The 22513-nt window shown below is 37.6% G+C and overlaps 1 protein-coding gene across 5 annotated transcripts in view; it reads left to right on the forward strand.

The window, feature by feature from the left end:
- Nucleotides 1–22513, forward strand: part of TTC17 (tetratricopeptide repeat domain 17) — a 139332-nt gene that overhangs the window by 82012 nt on the left and 34807 nt on the right. For 4 of the 5 annotated variants that reach the window (XM_036996675.2, XM_036996676.2, XM_073216434.1 and 1 more), the window contains exon 17: nucleotides 13975–14145. The exons of the other annotated variant lie outside the window; for it this stretch is intronic. In XM_036996675.2, coding sequence (XP_036852570.1) covers nucleotides 13975–14145 — 171 coding nt within the window. The remainder of the gene's footprint in view (nucleotides 1–13974; nucleotides 14146–22513) is intronic. 5 annotated transcript variants of the gene reach the window in all.

Here is a 22513-nt window from a genome sequence, read left to right on the forward strand (position 1 = left end):
GACAAAATTCAACATCCATTCATGGTAAAAACTCTCAACAAAATGGGTATAGAGGGCAAGTACTTCAGCATAATAGAGGCCATATGTGACAAACCCACAGCCAAAATCATACTTAACAGTGAGAAGCTGAAAGCTTTCCCTTGAAGATTGGGAACAAGACAAGGATGCCCAGTCTCCCCACTTTTATTCAACATAGTTCTGGAGGTCTTAGCCATGGCCATCAGACAACAAAAAGAAATAAAAGGCATCCAAATTAGAAGGAAGAATTTAAACTGTCACTCTTTGCATATGACATGATATTGTACAAACCCTAAAGAATCCACTCCAAATCTACTAGATATAATATCTGAATTCAGCAAACTTGCAGGATACAAAATTAATACACAGAAATCTGTTGCATTCCTATACACTAATGATGAACCAGCAGAGAGAGAAATCAGGAAAACAATCCCATTCACAATTGCATCAAAAAGAATAAAATACCTAGGAATAAACTTAATGAAGGAAATGAAAGACCTGTACTCTGAAAACAACAAGACACATGAGAAAAATGAAAGTACCAATAAATGGAAATACATCCTGTGCTCACGGATAGGAAGAATTAATATTGTCAAAATGGCCATCCTGCCTAAAGCAATCTACAGATTCAATGCAATCCCTATCAAAATACCAGCAGCATTCTTCACCTAACTAGAACAAATAGTTCTAAAATTCATATGGAATCACAAAAGACCCTGAAGAGCCAAAGCAGTCTGAGAAGGAAGAACATAGTTAGAGGGATTATGCTCCCCAACTTCAAGCTCTACTGCAAAGCCCTAGTAATCAAGACAATTTGGTACTGGCACAAGAACAGTCCCATAGACCAATGGAATAGACTAGAGAGCCCAGATATAAATCCAAACATATATGGTCAATTAATATACGATAAAGGAGCCATGGATATACAATGGGGAAATGACAGCTGGTGTTGGCAAAACTGGAGAGCTACATGCAAGAGAATGAAACTGGATTATTGTCTATCCCCATACACAAAAGTAAACTCGAAGTGGATCAAAGACCTGAATGTAAGTCATGAAACCATGAAACTCTTAGAAGCCAACATAGGCAAAAATCTCCTAAATATAAACATGAGCAGCATTTTTCTGAATGCATCTCCTTGATCAAGGGAAACAAAAGCAAAAATGAACACGTGGAATTACATCAAACTAAAAAGCTTCTGTACAGTAAAGGACACCATCAACAGAACAAAAATACATCCTCCGGTATGGGAGAATATATTTGTAGCAACATATCCAACAAGGGGGTAACATCCAAAATACATAAGAACTCACACACCTGAACACCCAAAAAGCAAATAACCCAATTAAAAAATGTGTGGAGGGCATGAACAGACAATTCTCCAACAAAGAAATTCAGATGGCCAACAGACACATGAAAAGATGCTCCACATCACTAATTATCAGAGAAATGCAAATAAAAACCACAATGAGATACCACCTCACACCAATTAGGATGGCCAGTGTCAAAAAGACTAAGAACAGCAAATGCTGTTGAGAATATGGTGAAAAGGGAACCCTCCTACACTGTTGTTGGGAATGTAAGCTAGTTCAACCGTTGTAGAAATGTGTGGAGGTTCCTCAAAAAACTAAAAATAGAAATACCATTTGACCCGGGAATTCCACTCCTAGGAATTTACCCAAAGAATATAATTTCTCAGATTCAAAATGACATATGCACCCCTATGTTTATTGCAGCACTATTCACAATAGCCAAGATATGGAAGCAACATAAGTGTCCATCAGTAGATGAATGGATAAAGAGGTGGTACATATACATAATGAAATACTATTCAGCCATAAGAAGAAAACAAATCCTGCCATTTGCAACAACATGGGTGGAGCTGGAGGATATTATGTTCAGTGAAATAAGCCAGGCAGAGAAAGACAAGTACCAAATGATTTCCCTCATTTGTGGAGTATAACAACAAAGCAAAACTGAAGGAAAGAAACAGCAACAGACTCACAGACTCCATGAAGGGACTAGCGGCTACCAAAGGGGAGGTTGGGTGGGGAGGGAGGGAGAAAGGGAATTGAGGGGTAATATGATTGGCACACATGGTTTGGGGGGTATCATGGGGAAGCCACTGTAGCACAGAGAAGGCAAATAGTAACTCTGTGGCATCTTACTATACTGTTGGGCAGTGACTGCAGTGGGGTGTGGAAGGGACATGATAACATGGGTCAGTGTAGTAACCACATTGTTTTTCATGTGAAACCTTCATAAGAGTGTATATCAATAATACCTTAATAAAAAAAAAGTAGGCCAACAGTTAATTATTAGGGCATTCCAGCCTGAAGTATAGAAACATTTCAAGGCCAGGGAGAGAAAACAGTTAAGGAGTAACCTTTTAGATAGTAGGAAATCCAGGCAAGTATTTTGTTGCAGAAACCGAAGAAAGTAAAGGGGAGATCAATTGTGTCATGATTGCTGCAGCACATGAATAATGTCCTGAAAGGTTGAGTTGGATAGGGACATAGAATAAACTGTTAGATTATAGTTGAGCTCTGTATATATAGTGGATTTAGGAACATGGAGGTTGTTGGAAGTCTTCTAAAATTTTATATGAAATTGGTTGTAAAGGAGGTGAGGAAGTGGAGATGGGTAGCAACTCTCTCAAGGAGTGTAGAGAAAATTGGAGTAGTAGTTGGAGGGAGATGTAGTATTGAAGATACTTGTTTTTGGTTTTGTTCTAAAAATAAAGAGTATTGTGGTATATTTGCACAGGAATGATCCAGAACAGAGGGAGAATTTGAATATGCAGAAATGAGAGAAGCTAATTGTAGTTGCAAAATTCTTGAATAGACAAGAGGGGATGGTATCCAGTGCACAAATGTATTGTACATATTGTCCATAAATAGGAGCAGTCATAATATATAGATATGACGGTGGGGCTTCTGAGTATTTCTCAGTGAAGTAAGAAGCAGTTGTTAGATAAGAATGAAGCAGGGCAGAAGGTGTTGGAGATAGGATGAGAGAGGACAGGGTGAAAACAGTGGACTCAGAATGTGAGTCGACTCGAGAGGTTTCTAACTTGGTAACTGGATACATGTCAATTTATATTGATAGAGGGAATATGGAAAACAAATCACCTGTGCATTGATACGGGGCTGGAAAATAAGTTCAGTGAAGGACAGGTTCTTTTGGTTGTGCCTCTGGTCCCCACAGAGAAGGTGCAGGGTCACAAGAAAAGGCCAAACATGAGATCTTAGCAAATACTAACATCAGGAGCAAAACCAGTGAGAGTAAGGAAAGGGAGATAATGGGACAACCAAAAGAGAGCTAGGTCCTGAAGGTCAGAAGAACGGAGAGGTGAGATGGAAGAAGAAAATCAATAGTAGTATGTTCTGTATTAATTCCCAAAGTTTGGTAAAAATACTGCTAGAGGTACATGAGCTTTTAGGTTGCATTTATAATAACATTTTTTAATATTTATAGTTTATTCTAATGGGTATGGGCATTAGAACATATATGTATCATCAAACTTGTGATTTATGAGAAGTGGTGCTGATTTTCCATATAAATTAATGTAAGATTAAATAATGAATCCATTTAAAGAAAAATGGATTCTTCTATTACATAAATAATAGTACTGGTATGTTTGGAAAAATCACAGTAATTGGCAAATGAATAGTATGGAAAACTTTGGGTTTAACAATTTAGAAAGTCATTGGTGACTTGATTTTATAAAAAGTATTTTCTGTAAAATAGGGAGATATCTACACTAAAACAACAATAAACAGGATAATAGAAATATTAAAGTGAGCTCTGTATATATAGTTGAGTTAGAGTTATTGACATAGTTTCTGAACTATACATCATGTTTCATCTTGTCACTGAGTGACTAAAATAACTATAAAACAAACATTGATACCAAGAATCATTTTTTAGAAAACACCAATAATAACAGGACACAAGTTAAAAAGGCTTTTAAAAAAAATTTGCGTGTTAGAAACATAATTATGTGTTTGAGAAAAAATATTAGGAAATTTTGTCAGACAAATGAAGAAATAGGGCATTTATCAGGAGGCTATTCTAAGCCCCAGCATGTAATATAATATACACAGAGCAAGTGGTTTTATTCTCTTGCACCAGGACTGTTGAAACTGATCAGTCCAGACTTGGCTGTGATGCTCCAAGAGGACTGAGACTAAGAGCAGCAGCTAAGTGGTCACCTTAGACATTACAGTAGCTCTTCTTGAAATCAGCTAGCATGGGATAGCCCTGCAGCTTGTTTTATTACTCAGGGAACTTTTGTTCATTAACCTAAAATAAGTTGAAAATTTATAACCTCTCTGAATTACAGAGCTTAACACTTGAGGTGTGCAAATGGTCTTTGCCAGTGTTAGGGTTACTATCTTGAATCTCCAAAAGGAAGTCAGTTATACTTTTGAGATATTAAATTAAGTTTGAGTCACAGTTTTGCTGCTTTTCTGCTCTGTATGTACTGTGGGGGCACCCACTGGAAAGCATTAGTTACATTTTGTGATCGCTTATCTATGGATTGGGTTGGAAAGTTAGACAGCTTCCATTGTAGGTAGGCTCCATTCTGCGTCAGGAGCTTATAGTGATTTCCTACACTCATATCACTAAGGATAAAGTGATCATACACACCAAGAGGAGAATATGAAGGATGAGCAAGATGGAGTGTGTTTTATCTAGCCCCCATTCATTGTTGAACAAAGTATTTTAATATGGTTTGTCACCGCCATTCTACATCAGTCTCCTGATAGGAACTGAAGGGAGCTAACTTGTAGTTACATATACTTTGTGTTCGGAAGTTAGGAAAGTTCATTGGATGCTGTCTTTCTAAATCTTCATTTTCCATTCATTATTGCAGGTGTTTTTGGAGATATTTCAGTTTGTGTTAATCTTCGCCATCTCATACAGCAAGTATTTGCATGACTCTTCCCCATCCAAAAAGATTATTCTAATTGGCAGAATACACACACACACACTCCATTTTACATTGGTGGAGTGGGCTCTTTTTTTTTTTTTTCTTAAGTTGTGCCTCAGTAAATTCTTTACGTGCGCCATGAGTCAAGTAGTTGAAATTAATTCCCAGTTAGGGAATTTTTGTTTAAAACAGTGAGTATCAAGTATTTCAACTCCTTTACAAATTTACACATTGAATGATCTCTACTCAGTTCTGTGGCCTGATGGAAATAAAGCTGAGGTTGATAAAATTATAAAAATATATAAAATAAAGTTGAGCCTGATAATCAGTAGAAAAGAGCATTAGTTAGATGTAAAATATGTATGACTGAAGATCCTTAGCACATATGTGTGTGTACATGGTATGCTGGTTTGGGTTTTTCTCTCCCTTTTTCCTTTCAGTGTTCGTTGTTATTACTAGTAGTCAGATTTATTTCATTCTAAACTACTGTGCTTTATAACCAAGAAAAGTTCAGTAATCTATTATTTTTTTCTTAACCACCAAATTTTATTTAGTTACAATCTTGAAACGCAGGAGAAACTAAATCAGATTTCATAGCTATTGAAAAGAGCACAACTTTGGATTTGGGTTGACTTCTCTTTTAGTTGCTATTTATAACAAGCCTAAATTTGCCACTCAAAATTTGCCATCCTCAAAGCAGTATAAACCTCTTTAGCTGTCAGGCATTGCATAATAACCAACTCAGATCACAAATATCCAAAGTAATGATTATAAAATATAAGAAACAAACCAAATTTTAGGACAAAGAGCCAGAGGTCAATAGCAGCTGATAGGGATACCTATTGTTGATCAGGTCTTTTGATCTGCACCTATATAGTATAGTCAGATTTCCCTCGATGGTATGAAGTATAGCTAAGAAAAAACCTAACATGAACAAGAAAAGCAAACAATTCACTGCCCCTCTCACAATGCAATTCCTAAAAACCATAAATGTTAAAAATTGGGAGAGAGTAACATTCTGGAAACCATGTTGTTATGTGCAAAGTGGCCACAGAGCTGAATGCCTCCCGTGACTCATTTGGTGACATAAAGCAAAAGAGAACAGTGTGATTCCATCATTTATTTTTCTGTGTTTTTCACTTGATTTTAGTGCACTGGCTGTGTAGTTAGATGTAGGTTGATACCAAATCAAAGTGCCTGTCTTAATCCCGTTTACCTGACGTAGAATCTACAATCAGGCAATTAGGGACTGTGTTACTAAAACCCACAAGGACCTGCTCAAAATGTTCTGTCGTAGAGGGACTTTTTTTTTAACTTTGTTTTAACTATCATACTTACTACCCATACCAAGAAAAAGGACAACTTCTAATGCTCTTTTTCCTCATATCTAAGCCCTATGAAATACTTGGCTCAGGTGCTTATCAGTTACGGAATACCTAGAATCTTGGGTTCTCATATAATTCACTTAATATGAGGAGTTAAAAAGACGAAATAGCTTTTGAGATCTTATTAGCCTCAGTCTTATTACATCCTCACAGTAGGAAAAAGGCAAGCCTGGTAGACCCAACAAGGGCTTGTGATGGTAGGTCCCTTCCCCACTATGCATATCTCTGTCTCTCCATTTGCAGTTTGAGGAAGAGGACCAGAGTTAAGTCTATTAATTTTCCTACTAGACTCCTTTCCCTTGACATCAGCAGGTAACCAGTCACTTGCATAAGGAGAGAGTCGAAGGTGTGACTAATGAGGAAATCTAAGCCCATCACCCCAACCATCTGTCTGTAGTCACTAAGTATTAAAGAACTGAGTGAAGCAGACTCACTGCAAGAGTGTGTGGTCGACTCAAATACAAGTGCTGAATTTAAGCTCACTAACTATTTAAGAATGCTAATATTCTGCCTTTTGCAAGGTCAGTAGAAATTGTACAGTGTAAGATGATGCTATTGTGGACAGCTTGTTTTCTTTGCCACATGCACCCTACTTTCCTGGTCCTGTGGGTTCACTCCTTTTGTTTTCCACAGCTCTTCTCCGTGATCCTCCTTCCTTCTCCCCACCCCCACAAAAACACAGATGTTACCCGTACTTCAAGACCCACTTCTGCTATATGCCTTATTTGATCTCTGATTATAATTAATGTGTAACCAGTCATTCTACCTTCCCTTCTCTTCAGCTCCTATGACTTGTCATTACAGTTATTTGTGTACAAGATATAACTCTTCCTATAAGGGAGTCTCCTGTAGCTTATTGAGAGCAGGGACCAGTCCTTTTTCCATCTCCACAGCCTCACCCACCATGTATTCCACGCCCTCCCCCCAATATTTAACATATAAAACGTACTTAAGTGGCAAATTAGCTGATGATACTCCAAGTTTGAACTACTGAGAATACCTAATAATAAAGTGTGATTAACTTGTATTCACCCACTGTTTACCCAGAATGCTTTATACCAAACCCCCATTCAACATATATGTATATCAATATAGATCTTTTAAGGTCAGCAGCTCCTACACTATAGGAGAGAGAAGAGAAAAGTAATTATATTGTCTCTCTTGTCCACTAGAAGCTGACACATCTAGTAGGTAGGCTATATTGTCCCACCTCCTATCTGCACTGTTTTTTTTTTTTTAATGAGTTACAAACAAATGTCTTTGTTGACCCTCATTGGAAAACTAACATTTATGGTTAAATCAGTAAGTCTGAGAAAATCTGTTTGATTTGTTTCCCTACCATTCTGGCTTGAAATAAATTTCCCTAGGTTGAAGTAAACCAGAGACTTAAATTTAATAATAATAATAATTGCAGCAGCAATGGCAGCTAATTTTCTTTCTCTTTCAATATAGTTCTGTATGGGAAATCTTTCATAGTTAAATTCCAGTGAATGTTGAATTCCCCTGTGTAGAAATCTAATCTCATCTTTTACATTTCTATAAGAAGGTGTAGCTACCAAGAGCTTGGATTCCATCACTGCAGTCTTTTCTTCCACAGCCTACATGTCATGCATGGCATGTGTGTCTCACCTGGCACTGACTTTGTTCCCTGTGCTTTAGTTGCTTAAGAGAAGGCTGTGGAGCAAGACAAAAAGGCCACTTTTACAGCCAGTTCTCCTTTCTCTTCTCTAAAAGGAGGCAGGGCATCTAGATCTACAGAAACCAGTTTGACTCTGGGCGAAGCAGGTTCCCCTACCATGTATGAATGGAGTGTTCTCCAGAATAGAACTCAGCTCCAGAATACATAGTAAAAGGGAAACACACACACACAGAATAGAACTCAACTCCAGAATACATAGTAAAAGGGAAACACACACACACACACACATACGTATTTAAGGTCACACTCTTCTCTTTCTTAGTTTTTCTTTTTTAAACTCACTTCTGACTCATTCACCTCACCAGGAGGAATCCCCATGGAATCCTGAGGTTGCTGATTTCAGGTCTTTAATATGGTCTGTTTCTATCAGGCATTGCACTTTTAAGGTCAGTCAGTACATAACCAGTACTTTAAAACCTCCTACAAAAAACTGCATTCAACAGTAATTGCTGAATGAGAACAAGTCAGAGGAGCCATTACTTCTGTTGCAGTGGTTTCTCTTGTCTTTCCGAAGTAGAGGACACCACAGGGCAAACGCAGCTTCACTTGTCTCAGGTGTGTAATTAGCAAGCTGGGTTTCTCCCCAATTCAAGGAGCTCTGTATGCTTACGTTTCATTAGTGGTATTTTCCTAAGAATCCTTATATCTTTCCATTTCAGATAAAGAATCTAGATACAGAGAAGTAAATAGATTTCCCCAAGGGAGGGATTTGATTTCATACTGTAGACTGTTCCTCTTGGAACAAGGTCTGCAAGACTCTGTCACAATCTCTGGAGATGGAAACCAGAAAGATATCTGTTCCCAGTAAAGTTTCTTTCTTCCTCAAATGTAGCTTTTAACTCATGTTCCAAGCCCCACATACTACCCATAGATAAAGTTTTCTGGTAATGTCCTAAAGTAATTTTACATAGTGGTGATGAACAATGGAAAGGTATGCTTTTGTTCACATGATGACTTATTTTACTACCTTCTCTAAAAGATTATCTTACTAGAGAAATAAATATCATGAAATTATAAGGTAGCTAAAATTACAATAAAACATTCACAGTGTGTTTCTAAGTTACCTATTTACCAAAAAAATGGTTTTATATCTAATTTCAGTGCAGTTGAGTAGGAAAGATAAGGAGAGAGACAAATATTATAAAAAAATTACTCATATCTGTTAAGAGGACCTTGTCATCTGTGTTTTCCGCACAGGTACCTTATATATAATTGAATGTACCAGAATGCCTCTCTAAGGTAGCTTTTCTTAGAGGCAGAAGAAAAGACTTTAGAGTCTAATTCTATCAGAATAAGGATAGAAGGAGTATCTTTAGACTGTTCCACTCTTCACAAAGGCAGTTTTTCCAGAATCTGGTACTTTGCTTTTGGCAACATAAAATTTTAATTCTAATTCCCATTACAAATCAGTGAAGTTATTACTTATGTCTTAGAAGTTGTGTAATAGGATGCATAGGACTTATTTCTTGTATGGGGGAAGACTGGAGTAGAAGTAGCAACCTAACGGGAATGTTGAGCAGCAGAGGTTAGTGCTATTTAACTTAGCATAGTATCTGTGATCTATTTTTGTATTATAAGACAGTGAGTTCACACTGTCTACTAAAAATGTCCTTAAGAGAGCTAAGAATAGACTGGGAGGCTAAATCCTAAACATTTTAGGATTTAGGCATGTTGAGTATAATCTGAATTTTTTGTTGTTTTCCTCTAAAAAACACCTCTTCTAAATGAACGTTATACTGCTTCCAGCATCTCCTACAAACATGCAGGCACATGCAAACAAACACTTTGGAATTTGAAATTAGGCAGATACCTTGAACTAAGAGCCAGTTGCTCATACTAGAAATTCTTAATTGGCTATGCTAAAAGCCTTGTTAAAAGAGGTTATTTATGCCTTTGCCCCTTTTCAGGGAGACAACAATACTAGCTCACCATGTGCTATGCATTTACATTTCATTCTCAACAACCCAGTGAAGTGGATATTGTTATTAGACTCAGTTTGCAGGAGAGGAAACTGATACACAAAGAGGTTCAAAATAACTTGCCCTAGAAAGTAGTAGAACAGAATTTGAATCCAGTCTGACTCCAGTCTGTGCTCTTACCCACTATGCTCTAATGCTCAAAGAACTACATGAGCCTGTCATTGGTTTCTCTTGGCTAGCTCTAGTTACTTGGCTCTTAGAAAGTTATAATGCCTCTCAGTGTTTATTTGTGGCATTTATTTATTATAACTAAACCTAAAGGATCCTGAGGTACCCGATTCAGGAGGTTAAAGTTCTTTTTAACAAGTAAGTGTTTACTCAACTCTAGAAAATAAAGATCCTTCTAGGACTTTGTAAATACAATTAATATGAGAAGGTAGGAGATTTCTTTAGCCTTAGTAATAATAGAAATTCCTGGGAACTTAGTTTACTCTGAAAACTTGTTTAGCCACAGGACAAGTTGTGCCTTTATCCCTGAGGAGACTTGAGCTTTGACAAGTATGTTAGTTGTTTTCCAGAACGCTCTTGTAGTATAGGTTATTAGTAATAACCCAGTTTATGCAGGCGATACTCTAACCACAGAAAAGGGTGCTGATATGTCTAAGATCTCATAGCAGTCTGAGATCAGAAACACCCTCCTTGGAGGTTTTTGTCTTAGTTAATATTGCCTGGTAGTATCGTCTAAGAAAAACCAAACTGACAGGATTTGCGTTAGAGCCTAAATACTTTTCAAGCAAGTGTAGAGCATTAAGCAGAGAATTGTTTCCATTTTCACCTGGATCTTGTTATCTAAAGCATTTCATTTAAATTATGTAATTCCTTTAGAAAAGAAATCATACCTCTCAAGGTTAGTCTGAGCCATAAAATCTCCTCTTTTTTGCATCAGCAAAAAATAATAGTTATATGCATGGAAGATGACTTGTTATTTTTCAGATGCCTTTCCATTTTTCCTTCTCCAGCATTTTCTCATGTTTCTTTAATAAGAACATCATCTCTGTCTCTGCTTGGAAGACAAGTATTGTTTCTCCATGTAGGCCACTTTGTTTTGGCTTCTCTTTGAGCTGGAGTCCACCTAAACTATAGTCCAAAGAATAGAAACTTTCCTTCGTTCGGAAGTGCTTCAGATCCCCCTAGACAGCTGGGAGGAAGAATTTAAAAATTAGGCAGTTTGATTTTGTATTATTAGCCTAGTTAATTGTGAAAATCATATCAGAATGCTAAACCAGTCTGCTTTTAACAGCCTAAGAAAATTAAGTTCTAATCATAAAGCATGTAGTTTTTACTTGATCATTTTTAATTCTGTCTACTTCCAAGAAATATTCTAACATAAATGTCTTATTTCTCCTTTTGTTCCCCAGTTCTCCCTAATGCCCTGTTCTGCCCTGTTTCAGAGATGTTGGCCCTAATTTCCTGAGTTGGAAGACAGGACATTCTTAGAATGCACAGGCTTGCTTCAGGAGGGTGTCTGGCTTTGAGGTCATGCAGGAGGACTAATTTTAGCTTCAGGATGTTATGCATACCATGTCTGATATATTATCTATCAGCCATTTTTAAATATTGCAGACATTTAAAAAAAATGAAACCAATTAAATTTTTATAATGGGTGGAAGGTGGGAGAGAAAAACAAGAGATGTAAAGCTTGAAGGAGGAAGTCAACTGGGGAAAGCACAGCGAGAATTTCACTCGGTTCCAGCATTAAAGGTTTGCCCTTTTCTTTTATATTAAATTTTACTCAACCTATGTCAAGGTGAAAAATGCTTTGGAAGCAAATTCACCAAAACTGAAGGCAGAAAGTATTCACTAGAAACAGCATGTTTTAACATTATCAGCATCATTGTCATCATTATTTCCTCTCTGCCTTCAATAGTCATGTTTGTTTATATCCCCGTTAAGAATCCTGAGAAGTATGATGTTCTTCATAGAAAATTTTAGTTAAATGGATGTGTAGAGTTGTTCTGTTTTATTTTAATGCTCTTACTCTTAAGATTCCCTACACATACAAGGTGGTGAAGATGGGAGTGGAGGCAAATCAGCAACCTCTGACCTTACACAGGAGAAAGGTGTCCACCATTGCTTCTGGCTTTGTTGCTACTAGCCCTTCATGGCCCCACACCTTCCAGCTCTATCAAATTGTACTCATTGTCTCCCAAACGCTAATGAGAATTCCCGTTGCTTTGCTCAACACATTATCCCTTCCTGCCTTCTCTACTTTTCCTGCCAAAGAGGTAGCACTATCTAGTGGAAAGTCAAGAAGCTTTGTGGTAAGGTAGAACTGATTCAGACCTCAGATCCACTGTTTGCTTCTTACTGTTTAACCTTAGGCAGATTACTTAATTTCACTGAGAACCAGTTTCCTTACCTGCAAAATGAAGATTAATGATATTTCACAAGGTGTGTTTGAGGGGTAGGCTGAAGAAAAAACAAATCACTCAACAAATATTGGCTCCCTTCCTTGTAGTTACCCCTTTTCAAGTTCAGTGTTTTAAAATCCTACCTATTTTCAAAACCCAAGTTCTGTCTACTCAGAGTTTATTCTCTGATGCAGTTACTTGGACAGTATGCCTCATTATTGGTTGTCTTGTATTTACTGTCTCCCCAAGTTCCTGAAGTTTCTCAATATCAAAAGCTCTCCTGAAAGAATCCTCTGTCTCTGATATAGCCTTGTTGACTATGATAGCCTCAGATGTGTGATAATGTAGAATTAAAATGAAAAGTGACTCCTAAGCATGTAGTAGCCCTCTTGCTCTAAATTTTGTAAGTTGGGGAAGGTTTTGAATCCATTACGTTTTCATGACACAATAAGGGAAATGGCTTGAGAAGTGATTTCCTAAATTAAGCTATAAAAGAGAGTCATCATATTCAGGAGGAGACTTCTTGAGCTTCCATTGCTGCAGAGAGAGCTTGATTGGGTACGTACATCTCTTTGAGACAACATTCTCTAAACAATAAATCTTCAGAATATGTTTGAATGTTCTGATGTAGGAAGTTACTCATACACTCTTACCTAGAGAAGTTCATGTAATAGGAAAGTTACAGGCTTCCACTGAGCGTGTGTCTTCAGTGACTATGTATGTGGAACATAAGAGAGGGAAAGGAGACCTGTTCAGCTAGCCAGATCACTGCTGCATCTGACATCAGCCTAGGAACATAGTCCCCTACCCAGAGAATGACCATCAGTTAGAACTTCATAGTGGCTGTTCATCTCCATTAACACACAGTTACTAAGAGGGTCAAAACTCTTCAACTCACTGGCAAAATTGTAGTGAGGTCAGGCGCTCTATACATGCTATACATGTTCAAAAGTACCAAAAAGTGCTATGGTTACATTGAAGATGTGACTTTTCTTGCTTAGGTAAATTTGTATCTACATGACCAGAACTTGTTTGCCTAAAGAAAAATCGGCACCTTTATGATAGTGCTCTTAAATGTGGAATCTGTGCCACCACATTTAAGTCCTTGGTTTTTAATTTATAATCCTTTACCTTTTGGTATGCCTTTCCTTTTAAGCTATGAGGCAAGAATGGTATATTTCTCTGCCTTAATTCATCTACCACCAGACTTAATCAGGTACTAATTTGTCATGTCTCACCTTTGAAACACAAATAGAAGAAAAACTACTTTTTTATAATGTTTTTGACTTTTTCAGGGAAATGTTTCACAGTCATTCATGATGAATGGAATAAGGTCTTGGGACTTGATCTTTGTTGTTAAAGATTTTTCCCCCAAATGTTTGGTTTATACAGTAGCCTTCCAGGTGAAACTTGAACGTCAGTGCAAAATCTTGAATCACAATAGTGATCTGGCTTTGGGCCCCACAGCGCACTGATCTTTGTGTGTTCTACTGGAGAGAAACTGACACTGTCACATCTTTGCTCTTTTTGATGCTTGGGGACCTTGAGCTATGGGACTACAGAGAGATGTTTCTAATGTGCTATGTCTGTGTCTCTTGTCATTGAGGTAATTGTCATGAGAAAACCCTGGACAACAACCATGACAAACAGAAATACTTTGACAACTCAGAGTCACTGGATGCTGCTGAAGAAGAGCCCTCTGTGGCAGGAACAGAGGAGGACCCTGTACTCTCTGTTGAGAATTCAGGGAGGGACTCACATGCTCTTAGACTTGAAAGTAAGTTGATTTGACCTGAGCTGTGCTTCTGGGGTAAAATCAACTCTCAGGCTTTAAGCTTAGGTTTTTTTCTCTGCTCTCAAGAGTTTGTTTCCTCCTTTTAGCAGTCACTCATTTGTAGAATCACGAGGGTGCCCCTCAGACTGTGAGCAGAAGACAAGCTACAGTATGAAAACGCTTTTCACAGTTCTTCCCTTTCTTTCCACTTCAGTGTCTTCTTTTGCCAGAACAAATTTGATTCATTTATGTACCATTCTTTCTTTTTAATGTTACTAGGCTATTGAGTCATTGCAAAAAAGCAAGACAAGTTTTTGTATTTTACACTAACCTAGTAAAGTTTAAAGATTTGGATAAGGGGCATACCTACCAGACCCTCCTAAAATTTCATTCGATGACCACATTTTGAGCTATGCTGTGCTGAAAAGTTACTGAGATTTCAGTCAATTTGAAGTGGCCAAAAAGCACTTATCCTACTTGACCGCTTCCCCACACTTGGAACTGCACACAACTCCTCACTTCTTGAAACTCTTCTCCTTCTCTTGGCTTGTGGGAAATCACTTGCTCTTGGATCTCTTCCTGTTCTCAGACCATCTTCAGTTCCCTTCGCTTATTCTTGATATTTTCCCCTTTTGTTAGGTTTCCCAGGACCTTAACCTCGGTCTTCTTTCTTATCCCCCTATGTGTTATTTCCTGGTGTTATAGATACTTTTGAATAGACTGATGACCCCAAATCTCTATCTTCAGCCAAGACATTCTCTACAACTCCAAATCTTCTATTGTTTTAGTGGTCTCTTTATCTGGATATGCCATAGGCACTTCAAATTTAATATTCCCAGATTGAACTTGTCCCCATATTTGCCCAATTTCCTCAACTGCTTCCAGTTCCTATATTCCCACTCTCTGTTAATGGCGTCACAACTCAGCCAGTCACCCTCTGTCCAGGCATTCCCTAAGACCTGTGGAATCTACTCATTATTGTCTGTTCCTTCTGCTACTGCCTGAATTCAGACTCTCTTCATTTCTGCCTGGCCTATTGCAGTAGCTTCATAATTGGATTACCTAGATCTAGTCTTTTACTTCAGTGTGTGTATGGAGAGAGAGAGTGTGTGTGTGAATAGGAGAGAGCTCATACATATAATTGGTACAAAATTTAAAAAGCAGAAGCAGCCCCTGTTACCAATTTTTTGTGTGTCCAAAGAGTTCTTTCTAAAATCAGATCTGATCAGGTAATCAACCTACATTTAAAATTTTCAGTGGCTCTCTATTACTTATCGAAAGAGGTCATATGTTTGACAATAGGATATGAAACAATTTGGCCCTCAATTCTGTCTCCAACTGTACCATCTACTAGTATTCTACATAGCAGGAAGTGTAAATCTTTCACCATTTCTCTTACATGCCATGCTCTCTGGAGCCTCCATGTCTTTGCACAGGGTGAGAATGGCCCCTGCAGATTCTGTGTATCCCCAAAATGGAGCTCAAATGTGACCTGTTCTGTAGGCATTCACAAAAGTCTCCAAGCATTTAGTTGCTCCATTGGCTGTCTTGTTCCTACCTTTTATCAAGGCACATTTTATACAATATTGATTGGTTGTATGTCTTTTCTCCCATCAGACCATGAGCTTCTTATATGTCATGTCCTATGTAACTTTATATTCCTGTGTACAGTAAATATTTGCTAAAGTGGTGAAATGAGGCATTTGTCTTCTTGGGTAGCATAGATTAACATAATTAAAAAAGCTTGTGTTTCCTTCTAAGTGGTATTATAAATAAAAAAGAATATCTAAGAGAAGCAAGTTATATCTGAAAGGGAAAGTTGGGACCTTTACCTTTGCAGGTTTAGAAAATTAGTGTTAGCAGTTCTTCCAGAAATCATTGGACTTTAAGGAAACTAGTTCCCATTTGCCAACTCAAAAGAGATTGATGCTAGTTTAAGCATGGCCCATTTGGTCATTTACAAGGGAGCTACTCCTCTCAGGGTACCTGGCAGCCTCATGTCTCTTTCTGACTTGAGGTACCCACACCAACCAAATGGACATTGTGAGGTTGCTAATAAACTCAGAATCAACACAAATGAAACTGAGTAATGTTAAAGGGTATTTTATTCAGTTTATAGAAACTGTTCCTATTCCTATGCAGTATAACTCCCTTGTGTTCAGAATACTCATGACTACTAAATTAGTCTTTTTTTCCTGGGACAGTTCAGACTAAAACCCAAATCTTTCTTTATATCCCCATTTTCTGAATACATCATTCTTGGAGACAGATTACAACCTAATGCTTAAGTTTCTTTAGTTTCACATTCCCCACATACTTCCATTCCATCCCCATTCCTGGTGATTCAGTATAATTGCCGTGGCTGAGACTAGGTGTTTTCCAGGTCCCTTCAGTATCCTCAGATTTCTTAGGGTAGATTCCTTCTAGATCGCTAATATAATCCATAATATAATGATGACTCTTACTAATTTTACTCTCAGTACTAAGTTTTCTTTACCATATGCCTATATTCTGGGAGTACCTTCTTAGATACTGACAAGTCCACAGGGACTACTTTTATGGTATGTAGTATATTCATATCAGGCTTCCTGTAGTGTGGTTATCAGAGTGAGAAAAACTCTGAATTTAAAATACAAATAGTGTGTTATAATAAAAGCGAAGCGTAGACATTAAAGAATTTTTGAAACTATTTTTGGAGGACAATTAAAAAAAATAGAAATAGTTAAGCCCTCTCCAGTAACCATAAACTCTTAAAATAATCACTAACTTTTTGGGCTACTTTGTAATTTACAAAGTATTATGAATTATGTATTAACTTTGTGAAATAGATATTATTGAGCCCATCTTACAGATGAGAAAATTGGAACTCAGAGAAGTTAGGTACTTTGCCTAAGGTCTTCAGTAGATGGTCTATTAAACTCATCCTCAGTCCTTCTGATTCCATATACTGTGTCTCTTGCCTACAGTTCTCAGAAATAGGGTATTGATTAGAACTTTATTTTTTAATAGGTAAGTTCATTTTTAAAGAAAACTAACATATGCTATTACCATTATTTTATAAAGCAAGGAACATTTTAATATAAAAAAAAGTACAAAAGCAGTCTCAGAATGAAGGTCAGTCCTTCTCAAAAAAGAACTGCTGGTAATCTTACACCAGCAAATGTGTATCTGGACATAAGTGTGTGTGTCTGTGTGTTTGTGTGTGAGATAACTTTATGTATGTGTTCCTTTTTTTCTCATTTTGCTAAATATTGGTGAAAATTGTTTACTAATTAACATTTGAGAACCACTGCTTTACTACCTCATCATTTAGAACAGAATCCCTCCCCAGATAATTTAGATGTGGAAGGACAAGTGTAGGTTTTGTAGTTAGAGACATTATTTCCATGTCCTCGCCCCACACCTACTAGTTGTGAAATATTGGGCAAGTTACTTAATCTTGCTGAGCCTTCCCTACCTATTTAAATTTTTTTTTTTAATGCCTCAAGTGGTTTTGAGCATATAAATGAAATAACTTACGCAAACATTTATTTTAGTGCCTGGCACACAGCTGGAATTCCATAATTGTTCACTTCTACAAACATAGACATGAGTCCACTGCTTCTAGACTCAGAAGCTGCTTGTAAGGCTCACAAGCACATATACACAGCATCTGTCCAAGAAACATCTGCTCAGTGACATACCTGTTCACGAGTTGTTACAGTAAAGATTCTCTACTTGCTTTTCTACATTATCGTCTTGGAACTCTTTTCTCTTGCTGCACTGTCCCAGCTAAAAAAAGAAGGAAGAGCACCACTGGTGCAGGTGAAAGCTCATGATTGTTGTTGTCTTCTCTGAAGTGAATCATTTCCCCAACCTTAGACTGAGTGATTTAACTTAAGCCTTTTGTACTCTGTGATTCTTGACTTGAAATATTATGCCATTGTTTGTACATTAAATCTTAAGTAAGTCTACGGCTTTACATTCTGACTTCAAAAACAGATCATTGCTTTTTCAGGAAGACACTAGAACTCAAGACAGAATTGCCCAAGGTCCAGTGGTGGTGAAGTCCTCTAATTTCAAACAAAGTTAGTTTAATTACATCGTATCCTCTTGTTATTTTGTGAGACAAAGGGATGTATTCTTCTATGGTATTGTTCTTTAAGGTAGAATGTGCCTTGCTCTCCTGCAGAAACCACGGTGTAGTGCTCAAGCCTGTTGATACTAGTCACATATGTATGACTTTCTGGAAGAGATGTTTTGAGTCAAATTTTGAAGTAAGGACTTTCTTTTATTGGTCATCTCTGAATGTATGATCATTACCTTTGCTTACTATCAGTCTGTTTTGTTTTGGATATAGACCTTAACCTCTCCGTCCTCTGCTCCCTAAAACTCTTTTTGAAATCTCTCTTCCAAGTTTATTAATACTACTTGTTATCAGATATAATCACCTTCCTTTTTTCACTTTCTGATACTCCATTCCTCAGTAATGTCCCCCAGCAAGTCATTGCCTGGCTTCTGCTTCACTCCAAGCATTGGGAGCTCAGTCTTTATCTGGGGAGTCCATTACATTTTCTGACCATTCAAAAGTCTTTCCTAAGATACGATGTCTCATTTCTAGACCTGCCCTCTTGAGGCTAACAAAGTCAGATTTGTCTCTCATTATTAACCACATTTCCTTAGCTATTTGAAGATGATTATTGTTCCTGTCTACCCCACTCCCCACGTTTTTGCTTCCTCAGCTAATTGCCCTTATTTCCTTGAACAACTCCTTTTATGTTAAAGCTTCTAATTCATTACTTCACCAGCCTTGACGTACTATGTCTGAAACTTTACAAAATCTTTCTAGCAAAATATTTTTCAAGGCTGATTTTTGTGTAATATATCAGCTACTCTTCCCACCATGGGGTCACTCTTGGGTTCTTCATTTAACTTGATTTTGAGCACTTCACCAAGTCACTTTTCTATAAATGTGCTCTGCTTTAAACTGAGGCACCCATGAATCTCCACGTGTGCCTAGGATATTGCAAGATTGTATTAAGCTTCCTTCTTCTTCTCTTTTTTTCAGTTTTTTTTTCTTTTTAAAGCAGGATCACATACTTTTCTCCTCATATCTCAGCACTTCTCATTGTCCCTGTGATTCTTGACAGACTACCTAACATGACTCAAACTCAACTGTAAGTTTTCCTGGTACCTGGTCTAGGACTCTTCCAAGTGGAAAAGCACAAGCCCATGTAAACCTTACTGTTGGTTCTCATAGTCTCCTCATGTCACAGTGTTTATTCTCCTTTCTCCGGTGTGAAAATGGTACATGTTAAAAAAGATAAATAAAATAATGGAGATATGGAGCCTAATATTTGCTTTTTCTTCTTGCTTCAAGTATAATTTTAAAACCTTCTGAGATCACTCTATGGTCCAAACCTCTCTCCAAACCTGAATTCTGTATTTCCAGCTGCTTATTGTACAATGTCTAAAGATACATCCCTCCATCCATTCCAGCCTAGACTGGAAGTTAGTGCATTGTGAGGCATACAACAAGAAATGCCTAAATGAAGTAATGAATAAGCATCTGAAATCCTAGCACTTTATCTTATTGCCACCTCCTAACTCCATTGTCTTTGTAAATAGCATTGTTCTCACATTCACAAATTCTAAAATACCACATAGTAAAAAAGATCACTATTTCACATTAGTCTTCAAAATCTTGAAATCATCTTTGAATTTACCCTGTTCTTTGGCATTTTCCATTTAATCACCAAATTCTATAAATTTTTTTCTATTGAAATTTCCTAACATACTTTTTCTCCTCCCTTTTTAAAATTCCTCCTTATTCTCACCCTAGCCAGCTTCCCTGTTTATAACTCCTATATAGACTGTGGAAATATCTTTCTAATTGGTCTCTGTGTCCTCTGTCTTCCTTCTCTCCTCCACCCCCAAATATACCAACTGATTTACTGCTCTAACCTTCATAAATATTATGGCTCTCATCTTGTTATTCTCCTGTTTAACAAGAGGCTCCCTTTATAATGAGTCATCTTGACTTGCCCAGACATTCTGTGTCACCCAACCACCCTAAGTATCGTATTTGCTGATATCCTCTATATGCTTCCTTTATTCTAGTTAATTTAAAATAAGTAGTGCCTGCACAGATCCCTTCCTGGGGCCTGTTTCAGCATGTGTATGTGGGTATGTGAATGTGTCCATCCATGCTTTCCTAGTGTCCTCACTTTAGGGTGTGCCCTCTCATATGTCTGAAGTAGAGGCCAAGGCCTCCAGTAGTCTGCCTTCCTCTAAGAAGCACTTTGTGACCACATTCTGATATGTTTTCCTCTAGAAAAAACATTTAAATGTATTTTTTCTCTCATTGTTTAATGTATATAGTTTGTATCCCCAGTTTGAGTATATTTAATTCCTCAAGGCCAAACTCTTTTTGTTCTGACCTACGTAGCTTATAGCACAGACCTGGGCACATAGTGGGCTCTAAATTAATAAAGATGGGTTTCTTTCTTTCTAACTCATAGCGCATTTATGATGTCCCCACTCTTCACCTCTATTCAGTGTTGTTCTTTGGGAATGATTGTCACCCAAACCCCAGCAGCCTGTGGAAAGCCTAATGGCTGCCAGTAGCAGAAGCCTACAGCGAGGTCCTAGTCTCTCTCATTTGAATACTGATTTCCATCAATAAAGGGCCCTTTCTCTGAGAACCTTTAATATGATATCTATTACCATACAGTAAAGGGCACAGAGAAGTACTAACTTTTGGGAACTGGGCTCGCCAAACTTTTTGCAGCTAAACAACATGAATGCCTTCTAAACAGTACTAGTTACTGAATGGAAATACGGCTTCCAAACACAGCATCCATATACAGCTCTAACTGTACACTGGGGAGTTAGTTACCTGCAGTCTACCTCTGGCCAAAAGCCACTTTTCTTTAAGCCTATATTCTTGGCCGTGACCAAATCTATCAACCTTTCCTGCCTCAGGACCAGGTGCAAGAAATCCCATGGTAGTCATAGGAGAAGGAAGGACAGGAAGAATACTTAGAGACAACTCTCTCTTGCTACAAGTCAGATGCCAGGCAATTCTTTTAATTAAGCTGCTGTTTGGAGTCCCTTTAACGACCCTGTCCAGCTGTTTTCCTGGCTTAGCTGCTGAGAAATGAGTATATCATGTAGTGTGCTGGACACTATGCCAAAGACATGATGCCTGCCTTTCTTTTGCTTACTGCTCAGCTGGCTGACAGTACTTCAACACACGCAAGGTAAATCTTTAGTTTAAAGTCTTGAATTGCCAGAAGGACAAGGCCAAGGCAGGAGCAGCAGATCCTGAAGATTATTCATAAGTCCCCATTAGCTCATTCCATAGCTGCATGTGCTGTGTTCCAGGTTAATGTGGGACACTGGACTATGGTAACAAACAAGTTAGAATTGCAAATTAGTGCTCTTTATCCACCCTATCTTTATACTATTGGCCACATAATTTAGGCAAGTAACCAACTGTTTTTATCTGAGTATCCTAAAGAAGCAGCTTTGCAAACTTTTAAAAGAAAAACTATTTTACTTTATGCTTATTTCAGAATCCCATTAGTAGTAATACCAAGCAACAGAAACCAGCACATTGGTTTTAAAATCCTAAAGAAATTTACCTGAAAGGACAATTGTACATTTTGTAGTCACTTGTTAACAAATGGAAATACCTTATAACTTTATCCAGAAAGAATAACAGAGATGTATAGTTGTACTCCCAGCCTGACAACAGCCCTTCCCACTTTCTGGAAGAGGAAGTGGAGATGGGAGATGTAGATGCCATCAGAGCTAACGGTGACACTGCAGACCTTCTGTGAGTAGGGCTCCAAGCTTTAAGTTGTATTTAGCTGTGGTACCAACCATCTTTCTCACCCCATGCCTTCTCAGAGACTAATAATACAAACATCCTGACTTCTTGGGAGAGAGAATTTTTACTAGGCCATTGTACTCCATGGGAATCTTTACATAAGAAACTTGAGCAACATAACAAATAATATCTTGATAAATATTAAAAAAAATATGTTCATTACTGTTTCTTAATATCAGCCATTAGTGAAAATGGGAACCTTCATGTGGAATTAGGATTATTTCCCATTAAACAAATCATTGTTCAGTTAAGGTAATTAGACTGTATGGTTTGGACATGCAGCTATATTTCATTTGCTATTTGAATAAAGCTTAGAGAACCCCACATGTTAAGTAAATAACATAATAAACTTCATCTTTGCCATCTATGCCTTATATCTAGAGCAAATTGGTCTTTTTTTTTCTTTTTTCAAGAAAAGCATTTATGAAACAAACAAAAAAAGTAAAATAGCAGTAGACTCATAGATACTGAGAAGGGACTGGTGGTTACCAGGGGGAG

The sequence above is a fragment of the Manis javanica genome, chromosome 11 (genome assembly GCF_040802235.1).
Source record: "Manis javanica isolate MJ-LG chromosome 11, MJ_LKY, whole genome shotgun sequence".
Lineage (NCBI taxonomy): Eukaryota > Metazoa > Chordata > Mammalia > Pholidota > Manidae > Manis > Manis javanica.